At 54.5% G+C, this 10593-nt stretch overlaps 1 protein-coding gene and 1 long non-coding RNA gene across 2 annotated transcripts; one reads left to right on the forward strand and one right to left on the reverse strand.

Annotated features, from left to right (window-relative positions):
* Positions 1-120: 120 nt before the first annotated feature.
* On the forward strand, positions 121-902 carry FAM229A (family with sequence similarity 229 member A). Its single transcript, XM_019984295.2, has 3 exons — positions 121-257; positions 339-485; positions 642-902. The coding sequence occupies exons 1-3, from the start codon at positions 121-123 to the stop codon at positions 742-744; spliced, it is 387 nt and encodes a 128-aa protein (XP_019839854.2). The 3' UTR covers positions 745-902.
* An 84-nt stretch (positions 903-986) lies between these two features.
* LOC139177873 (uncharacterized) lies at positions 987-9098 on the reverse strand. The gene is made up of 3 exons (XR_011562342.1): positions 7805-9098; positions 7021-7086; positions 987-6439 (listed from the first exon to the last, which is right to left on the reverse strand). It is a non-coding gene; the product is annotated as an uncharacterized lncRNA (long non-coding RNA).
* Between the last annotated feature and the right edge of the window lie 1495 nt (positions 9099-10593).

Here is a 10593-nt window from a genome sequence, read left to right on the forward strand (position 1 = left end):
CCCATGGCCAGAGCCCTCCAGCTCCCGGCTCGCCGCCGCGCTAAGTGCCCGGGCGGCGCGGGGTTCTCCCGGGTGGAGGAACGGGTTCTGTGAGGTCAGCGCGCCGCGGCCCGGGTCACAATGCAGCCCTCCCCCTCGACGCCCGGGCCGGGACGCGCCGCAGACACCTGCCCGGCTCCGCCTGGACCGGAGCGTCCTCCCGCGGCCAGGGCTCGGGCAGCTGCTTCCAGCCTGGGACTGGCCTCGGCCTCCGGCAGGTGAGCAACGGCCCGGGGGGCGGGCGCGGGGAGGGGGTGCCCGGCGGCCCGGGAGCGGCCTGACCGCCACTCCCCGCGCAGAGCGCCCCGGGGCCTGGACATGAGTGCCCAGGAGCCCCCGCAGGGTCGGAGATTCCCCATTGAGGCCGGAGACTCCCCTGGCCTTGCCGCCGCCCCCGAGTCCCAGGACAGCCCGGAGCCCGTAGCTACGGAGCACAACCCGGTCAGGTGAGGCCAGCGCCCCTGCCCGCGGCCCCTCCCCTGCCGGTTTTCGGTCCCCAGACCAACCCGCACCCACGGCCGAACCTCTAGGACTGATGCGCCCCCTACAGGATGGGGCCGGCCGCCGCCTCAGCGCCCCCTGTCGCACCCCGCTTTCCGCAGGCCGCTTCGACGCTGCCCCGGCTGCCACTGCCTGACGCTGCTGCACATGCCCATCGACGTCTACCTGGCCATGGGCGGGAGCCCCCGGGCCCGCGCCACCTGAGTGCGCCTGCGCACGGCGGCTCCGCGGGAGCCGGGCGGGGACGGGGCCCGCTGCGGGCCACCACGCTGAGGTCGCGCGCGCGCCGAGCACGAGACAATGATGCACATTTTAAAATAAAAGAATGATGCACATTTTAATAAATCACAGCATAAACTGTTCTTTCCACTCCGGCTGGCCGTGTCTCTCTTATCCCGTCGGCTCGGGCCCGCCGGCTGCTCCGCCCCATCCAATATCACCTTTCCCTCTGCTGCTTCCTCCCTTGGGCCCAGCCCCAGGGGCCCGCCCTTCCCTCCGGGTCGGCTTGCTTCTGGCTGGGCACCAAACCCTCCCCTTTTTTTTTCACTGGTCACGACGCCCTCCAGGGCCGTGCTTCTGCTTGGGCGCTGCCCTCATCCTTCTCCCCGACACTCCCCTTTGTCTCTCCAGGAAAATCAGCATTACTGTTCTGGACTCTGGGGGCCCAGAAAAGCTTGAGACTGGAGGAGATGGACAGACAACTCAGAATAAAGAGAATGGCCACCTACCCCGGGCCCATTTAATTCTCCAAAGATGGAGTTTGGTTTTGCTGCCTTCTGTTTTGTGACCCTGAGTCTCTCTGGCTTTGTTGGAGGGATTAGGGGCTGCCCCCACCATCTCGACCCCTGGTTTCTCCTAAGGACTGGTGGGGTCAGAGAGAGACTGGGGAAGAAGTCGTTTGAAAAACTGATTTCTTATTCCTATTTTACAGGTGAGGGAACTGAGTCTTAAGCCACTTGGGCCCTTGGCTGGGGCCCCCCAGGTGGCTGGTGATGCTAGTGCACTCCTCAGCGGCCTCAGACTTCAGGCAGCAAAATGCATCCCTAGGAGGAGCCCATGACAGGAGGGCTGCCTGGAGGCTGAATGAGTATTTCCCACCTTCTAATTTTGCTTTAATGAACCCTGTATTATTTTAATATCAGAAAAAAAAAAAACGTAACCCAAAGGTCAGGCTCAGTCTCCTGTCCCCTGAGATTTAAGGACACTTGACTCAACGTGGGGTTTCCCAGGTGGTGCTTGTGGTAAAGAACCCGCCTGCCAATGCAGGAGATGCAGGTTGGATCCTGGGTCAGGAAGATCCCCTGGAGGAGGACATGGCAACCTACTTGCCTGGAGAATCCCATGGACAGAGGAGCCTGGCAGGCTACAGTCCACAGGGTTGCGAAGAGTTGGACACGACTGAAGCGACTGAGCAGGCATGCACGCACATACATCCCTGATTATCTCCTCTGGGCAGGGAACATGGCTGCCTCAGCTTCGAAGTCCTGGGAAGTCAGCATTCCCTGGCAGTCCAGTGGTTAGGGCTCTGCACTTCCACTGCAGGGGGCACAAGTTCAATACCTGAGTGGGGAATGAAGATCCCAAATACCACACAACACAGCCCACCACCACCTAAAAATAAATCCCAGGAGGGGAGAGCTGCTTCCCCCAACATGATGTATCTATTCCTGGGAAGGGCAGTGATTGGCCCGTGTTTGGCCCAAATCACAAGCATATTCTTTGGGCCAGTTACCACTGTCAGAGAGATGGAAGACTACAGTTGACCAGGCTGAGCCACAGGTAAACCTATCCTTGAGGTGCAAGCACAGTCAGGTGATTGACAGCATCGCTAGACTAGAAAATAACGGGTAATGATGGAGAAAAAAGCATTTCAGGAGCAGAGACTGCTTATGCAATGATCAAGTACCCCTGGGAGGAAAAGAAGCCTGAAAAACAATGGATAGAGAGTTTGATAGGGGCCAGGGAACAATACAGCTCCATGGCAATGAGGAGCCTTGGAAAGTGTGACCAGGAGTTAGGCCACTGGGTTCTCTTTCAGGTTTTGTGCCTGTCTCAGTCAATACAGGTCTACTAGCCAGGCCTGTGCAGGACGTCAGCCATAAAACTGACAAACATGACCCTTAACTCTCATGAAATTCACGTGGCCTGGCAATGACCTGATGGGAGGCAGGTCCCTTCCTTCTGGACCCATTTCCTCACTGGCTTAAAAAAAATAAAAGCACCAGCTGATCTCTATGGACCTTCCCAGCCCACAGAGGCAGAATTCTTCCCATTCTTCCTTTCTCTCTTATCTCCCTCATTTCCTTTCTCTAGGCTTCTGGAACCCTCCTTTCCTTCAAAAAAAAAAAAAGACTTACTGCCTGGGAGTTTCCTTAGTGGTTAGGATAACGGCATTTCATTCTCATGGCCCTGGTTCAATCCCTGGTCAGGGAACTGAGATCTCACAAGCTGTGAGACGTGGCCAAAAAAGAAGAGGGGAAATCAAAAACTCACTGCCACTTTCATTTGTTTGGTTAGTGAGGGATAACAAAAAATACGGACAAACACCTTGCCAATAGGCCAGACTCTGGAGCTAGATAGCTCTAAAATGGCCAGGAGCAAGAGGAAAGGGCATTCCAGGTGGAAGGAATACCGTGGGCAAAGGCCTGGAGGCAGGGAAGTTTAAGGAATTCAGTTCAACCAACTTTCACTAACACCTACCTGGGCCACACCAGGTGGTGACAGGTCCCTTCCCCTTGGAGAGCTCAGAATTCAAGGGACCCAGGGATGAGTTAACAGAAGAGAAGCTGGATGAGGGAGACCTTGTGTTTGAACTTGTTCTGTAGGTGACAGGTAGAGTGCCAGGCTCCAACCGGGGTCACTTGACTATTTTTCTTTTCCTTTTCCATCATGTTCTCTGTTGCTTCTTCCTTTTTCCCCCAGGAAAAACCACTGGCCTAAACTCTAGTCCTAGATTTGAGTCCTGATTGTCATTTACTAGCTGTGCAACCTTGGGCTAATTACTTAGCCTCTCTGAGTCTCTTTCCAAATCTGTAAAACAGGGCTAATAACATCTGGTGGAAGGTTTCAGTAAAGTCATGCACCAGACAGGAATCTCAGGCACAGCTAGCACTGAGCAAAAAAGGACACTGCCTTTGGCTTCAAGGGGCAGCAGAGAGCCAGCTAGCCATGTCCCCAAGGGCTGGGTATCTGGAATCTCTCTTGCCTCCCTTTGTCAGGTTCCTATCAGTCCTGCTCAGGAGCTAAGGAACTTGGGAGCAGGGGGCATTTTCAGGGGAGTCCCCAGGTAGGAAAAGCAGAACTGCCTTCCTCACTCTAGAGGATAAAGCTGTCCCCAGACCCAAAGCTACCCAGGTGGCGCTAGTAGTAAAGAACCCATCTGCCAATGCAGGAGACGTAAGAGACGTGAGTTCAATCCCTGGGTCTGGAAGATCGCCTGAAGAAAGGAATGGCAACACACTTCAGTATTCTTGCCTGGAGAATCCCAATGGACAGAGGATCCTGGTGGGCTACAATCCATGGGGTTGCAAAGAGTTAGACATGACTGAAGTAACTTAGCATGCATGCAGACCCCAAAGCAGGACCCCCACATCCCAGCCTCATTTTATGCCTGAGGAATGGGGAGGGGCCCAGTCAAAGAAGGATACTCAAATCCCTGCTTTCCCCGACTTCTCTCTCAAACACCTTATTAGCCAGCCCCTCCCTAAGGGACCCTCTTTTAGAAGGAGGGGGCGAAGTACAGATGGACCCCCCCCTCAGGTTACCATGGAGATGGCAGGGAAAGGGTTGCTGTATTGCCATGGCAACAATTGACGTCAGCACTACCCTTTCTCATTGCTTGATATGAGAGGGGGGCAGCCACCCCAACCACAAGCAAATCCCCCACAAAGCCTCCTCCCTTTACTGAGCCAATCAACCAAGGGGTCGACAGGCTTAATATAGCACAGGAGTTAAAAGCACGGACTCTGATGTCAGTCAAACCTTGGTTCAAATCCTCTTTGTGCATGGTTTTAGCTGTTTAAATTTGAGCAAGTCCCTTAACCCTGGAAGACTAGTATGTACAATGGGGATAGAAAGCTACATGCCTTCAAGGGTTAATGTGAGGACTGCAGGGGATCATGCAGGTGACGGGCATTAGGCCAGTTTATGGGAAGTGCACACTGATGTTAGTGACTCTCTAGAATCCTGGGGACCTGTCAGGGCATTGTGGCTTTTCAGATATAGACTCACAGCCCCTAAAAGGCTTCCAGGATTCCTAAGGACTGGCCCTGAGTTTGAGCACCTCAGAACTGGCGGCGGGGAGTGGAAGGCAGGTATTTCCTTGGCGGGACAGTGGATAAGAATCCACCTGCCAGTGCAGAGGACACGGGTTCAATCCCTGGTCTGGGATGATCCCACATGCCATGGAGCAACTAAGCCTGAACACAACTACTGAAGCCCACACACCCTAAAGCCTGTGCTCCACAAGGCAAGCCACCACAATGAGAAGCCCACGTACCGCAACTAGAGAAAACCCACATGCAGCAACAAAGACCCAGAGCAACCAAAAGTAAAAATTAATTGATTAATTAAAGAAGGAATGGGGGAGGTGAATCCAGAGACAGTGGAATTTCCCGACTCTGAGGAAACCCCAGATGCCACTTTCCTTGAAACCTCATCACATCCGAACCCTGACCCAACTTCCTTTTCCTCCGCCCATCTGCCTCCTTCTCCTAGGCCTTCTTAGCAGCCATCTACCTCTTGACACTCCACTTGCTCCTCTAGGAAAAAGCATGGATGAGGGCCATTGGGAGACATCAGGCAATCTGACACCAGGTAGATCAGTGGGTTGGACCCCACAGGGATCCACGGTCCTCTCCGCACCCTCCCTTGGGGTGAAGACACTGGAATCATTCTCACTCCCTCTCATTTCCCCAGGCCCCAGTCCAGGTGCCCACAGTTGATTCTCTAATTCTACTGTATTGCCCTGAATCAGACTCCAATTGCTACTCATCTGGATTACTCCAGCGGCCCCCCAACCTATTTTTTTCTTTTTTTTTTAATACTTTTTATTGATTTATTTGACTGAGTTGGGTCTTCATTGTGGCCCCTGGGATCCTCACTGTGTCATGTGAGATCTTTCATTGTGGCACATGGGCTCACTATTTGTGGCACAGACTCTCTAGTTGTGGCACTTGGGCTCACTACTTGTGGCACAGAGGCTCAGTTGCTCTGCAGCCTGTGGGATCTTGGTTCCTTGACCAGGGATCAAACCCACAGCCTCTGCAAGGAAGTCTCCTTCTAACTGGTCATATGGTCTTGTACTTCCTTCCCTGCTTGATTCCTCCAGCCCTGAATTATTCTATAAAGACCACAACCCAGCCATGTAATTCTCCTATTTAAATCTCACCAATGGCTCCTTTACATCACTTGCCCAACCACGAGGACACCCCTGAGTTCACAAAACCTTCTTTCCACCTTTCAACATGCTATTCCTTCTGCCTGGAATAGCCTCCTCACTCACTTTACCCCTCAGATCTCCACCAATTGTCAGTCCTCAAAGAAGGTTCCTCTGACCACCTGTCCGTTCCCTCCCAGAGCAGCTGCTTGTCCCACTGTGTACTCGCTTCTTCCCTGATCCTCCCACTGTGTACTCACTTCTTCCCTGATCCTTGCTGAATGCCTATTTACCCCATTACACTACAGACTCACCAAGGGCAGAGGCTGTGTCGTATTCATCCTGACATCCTGGGGCCAAGAATGGAAGGGCTCAGGAGTTGGTAGAATGGCTGTCATTAGACTGGCTACTGAACAATGGCTTGATGGGTCCACAGAGGAGAGGCCGAGAGCGGTGAGGTGAAGGAATAGCAGAGGCAGTTGGGGGATCTGGAATGGCCTCCCTAAGGAACTGACCCTGAAACTAAAATGAGATGCGGTTACCCACACAAGGACAGGGCGGTGGGAAATATCCCCAACCCCGAGACTGGTCTGTGCCACGATGAACATAGTGCTGATGACACTGTGAAGAGGGAAACATTCAAGTCTTGGAAAGACAGCCGTAGCTGCTCTGTAAGAACAGACCCTGGAAGAGATGGCAAGTAGCAGCAGAGAGATCATTCAGGAAGCTGCAACCTCCCAGATAAAAGGCGATGGGGCCTTGGACCAGGTGTGAGCAGAGGAGATGGAGAAAAGCAACTGCATTTTAGACATCCTGGAGAGGACAGGATTTTGTAACTGCTTGACTATAAAAATGTAGAGACAGGGAAGAATCTAGAACCAAGCCCAGATTTCCAGTTCAGGCAACGGAGGAAACAGCCAAGCTGGGGAACATGGGAGGGACAGGTATGGGGCATGTCTTCTGTGAAGTGCGACATCCAGAAGAAGGGGGCCAGGAGACAGGTCTTGGGGAAGGGAAGAGGAGTATGGGAGAGAGAAGTGAGTCTCTGACAAAGGTGGGCATTAAAGGCACAGGAACTGACAAGATCCCTGGGACATACTTACAAGGCCCAAGAACACCCATGGTTAGGCAGTGAGCAACAGATGAGAAATTTGCCACATGGCGGCAACCTGTAAGATAGTAAATAAGTCAAGACTGCAGTGTTCAGAAAAACAAAGGCCCAAAAATATTTCAAATAGGAAAGAGTGTTTGTGTCAAAGTCGGTCACTGCTAAAGGGTCAAGTCAGATAATGACTCATGAGCATCCCTGGGATTTAGCAACAAGGAGGTCAGTGGTGACCTTGAGGAGCTGTTCCCGTGGAATGGTGAGGGAGGGAGCCAGATTGCAGGGGCAGGGTGGGGAAGTAGAAACAACATGTGCACACAACTCTTGCAAGAATCTTGGCTGTGAAGGGGAGCTGGAGAAGGACCCAGGGTCGAAGGAAGGCTTTCTTCTTTTTCAAAGATAGGAAAGACTAGAGCCTGTTTGTTTGCTGCTGGGAAAGAGCCATCAGGGAGTCAGAGGTTGGAGACAGGGAAAGGAGGAAGGGATGAGAGGAGGGAAATTCCCCAAGGAGAGAAAAGAGAAGGTGAAATCCCCAAATATGGCCACACAACTGGGGGGAGGGTGGTGACAAGCCTGTACAGGATTCCGGGGACTCCGAATAGCTGCCCACTCTTCCCAGCAGCCAGTGTGAGTCACTGGGGGAAACAGCCCAAACTGGCAGTGTAGGAAAGGGCACAGGGCCAACATGTTCCCCAGGGGGTGGGGGAGCAGGGCCCAGCCTGGGCTATGAGCCCTGAACCCCATGCCCTGAGCAGGACAAGGGCACAGGGAAGTTGTCTCACCCTTTGTAGGGGCAGGCAGAGCAAACTGGCTTTTCACTGTCCCTTTCTGAATCTGTTTCCCTTTCTGCAAAAAAACTTAGGTTAGGGTTTTTAACTTTTTGAGGGGACAGGAGGGTGGGACAGGTGTCAGGGACCCTTTCTAGATTTCTAGATTCCTTCCAGAAATATATGTGTATTTGAACTTGGCAGACAGTTTAGTGAAGACCCACAGACTCATCCCTGGCTTCCAGATAAGAATTCTGAACTAGAGTTGGCTGAGGAGTTTTCTGCCTCTGATTTAGTTTCCTGGAGCAAGGGAAAGGCTCCTGTAAGGGCCAGGGAGACAGAGGTGGGGAGCTCTGAAGCCTGGAAACAGTGAGGCCTTTTGAGGTGTGGCGTCTGCCTGAGCACACCATCAGGGGTGTGTAAGCAGAAGATGGAGGCCCCTGGTTGAAATAAAAGGAAGGGTTGATCCAAACAGCAGCTGACCTTTCCTGGGCCCCTCTTGCTGCCTCTGTCCTTGTCTTTCTGTCCCTGACCCTGTGGGACTAGCGTCTCAGGGAATCCCCCGGCAGTGGTGACCAACCCCCGCCCCTTGAAGCGGCTGGTGAAGAAAGACCACCGACTAGACCCCGCCAGAGGGCCTGGTGCCGCCCCACTCCTCTCTGGCAGCTGAGGCCTCCTGCTAAAAACAGCGGGGCCCGAGGGGAATATGGGCTTTCAGGCCTCCCCCTCCACGTCCCAGCAGGTATTAAAAGAGGCCGAAGAGGACCAGGCGGCCTGGACACTATGCTATTCACCGAGACTGCCCACTTGGTGGTGAATTTTCTTCTGTCCTGGTGAAGGGGTCCAGAGGAGGGTGCCGGCGAGATAAAGGCCCCGGGTCTGGCAGCTTGGGGGGAGGAGGAGCGCAGGTCCTTGGGAAGATCCTGAGAGGGGCCTCCAATCTCCCTTCTCCCCAGCATGGGCCAGGAGTGATCCCGACCCTCGCCCCGACGCGTCTGATCCGAGGCGGCCGCCTCCTCCCAGCGTGCCGCGCCTCCTGGGGTGACCGCTGCCCTGTCTCCCCTACGGGCGCCCCAAGGCCACGCCCCCTTACTGCCTGGACTAGGAGTTATGTTTCTAGGGCTGCCGGAGCCCGGTCTTGTTGGCGCCCGCGACCCGCCGAAGCCTGGGCGACTACTGGATGAGCCCGCAGGGCAGCCGCCCCCCGGGCACCTCCTGGCGCTGGCCCGCGCACAACCTGCTACTGCTGCCGGGGGCCACTGGGGTGGCGGACGGGGCCCAGGTGCACTGGCCCAGCTGCTACGGAGCGGGCCCGCGCCTCCTGTGAGCGCGCGGGGCGGGGCGGGGCGGGGCGGGGCGGAGGCGGAGGCCCCCGGGAGGGCGGGGCGGAGGGCCTCGGATGGAGGGGCGGAGCCTACGGCGGGGGCGGGGTCTGTGGAAGGGGCGGATCCTCAGACCCGAGGGTCCGTCAGGGGTTGGATAGGCTGGCTTGACTGTGCCTGGGAGAGAGAGGAGGGAGCGGAACTGGGTGGTTAAGGGCGGGGCCTGAAGCAACTGTCCACGGAAGGCAGTGGGCGTAATCCCAGAGCGAGTGGGATTTGGCCCCGTCCTGGCGGCCCAGTTTTTCCTCCCTAGGTGGAAGCACAGGTGGCAGAATATTAACTACGAATACCTGGGCAGGAAGAAGGGAGATCTAGCTCCCCGGCATCCCCGAGAGCCGGTGAAGGGCGGGGCCCAAAGAGGGCGCGACCTCGGAGGGGCGGGCCTATAGGCGGGGCCTGGCGGAGGTAGGGGTGGGGAAGGGTGATGCCCGGACACGAGGTCAGTCCGCCTTGCCTTCCAGACTCGAGGACCCAGAGGGAATGAACCGCAGTGAGAAAGGCCCCGCGGGCTGGGCGTGGGGTTTCTGCGGGGTTATTCATCCCTGCCCTTTTCAAACCACCACAGATATTTTTAAAGGAGATTGACAGATTCGTCTCTATTAAAAGTTCTGTTCATCAAAAGACAACTAAAGGGGTAGAATAGAGTTTCAAAGAGGGCTCTTCAAACACAATGCCAACTTGAGCCCAGCGCAGGGAGTGTGGAAACCAGAATAGATCATGCCCTTGGCCACCAACTGGGTCAGTTTCAGGACAAGAGTGACCCCAGCCCCAGGCTTGGTGACCAAGCTGAATGACCTAAGTGAATTGGTCTGCTTGAAGGACACTCCCCCGTGTGTCTGTGTGTGCTTCACATTTGGGGGCATCTCTGAATGTTGCATCACTTCTGCACATGGTTCTGTTTCTCTGTGTCTCTGTCCCTGGTCTCTGTGTCCATTCATTTATTCAGCAAGTATTTATCAGGGCCTATTTTAGAGGGTTGTGTCAGATTTATATTCTGAATCACTGAGTTCAAATTGGTGAAAAGAATAGTTGAGGCTCCCTCATGGAGCTTACATTCTGATGGGGAAACAACAATAAAGAGAAGTCAGAGATAAACACCGTGCTGTGTTTGAGAAGGATGAAGTGGGCCAAGTGCTGTGTTGTATGGAGAGGGCACAACCTGTGTCTTGTTCACAGATCTAGAACAATGCCTGACTCATAACAGGGGCTCACTAAAGGGTGCATTAATGGATGGGTTGGCCAGGAGGTCCTATCTGAGGAGGTAACTGTAGATCAAGGCTTGAAGGGTGAGAGAGCAGCCACTTCAGACTCCGGGAAGAATGTTCTGGCTGGAGGGAACAGCCTGCATGTTTGTCTCTTGGGTGGCCCTTTGCCTTTAGCTATCTATCTTGTAATACCCCTTTGGCTATGTCTCTGTTCTTT

The sequence above is a fragment of the Bos indicus genome, chromosome 2 (genome assembly GCF_029378745.1).
Source record: "Bos indicus isolate NIAB-ARS_2022 breed Sahiwal x Tharparkar chromosome 2, NIAB-ARS_B.indTharparkar_mat_pri_1.0, whole genome shotgun sequence".
Classification (NCBI taxonomy): Eukaryota; Metazoa; Chordata; class Mammalia; order Artiodactyla; family Bovidae; genus Bos; species Bos indicus.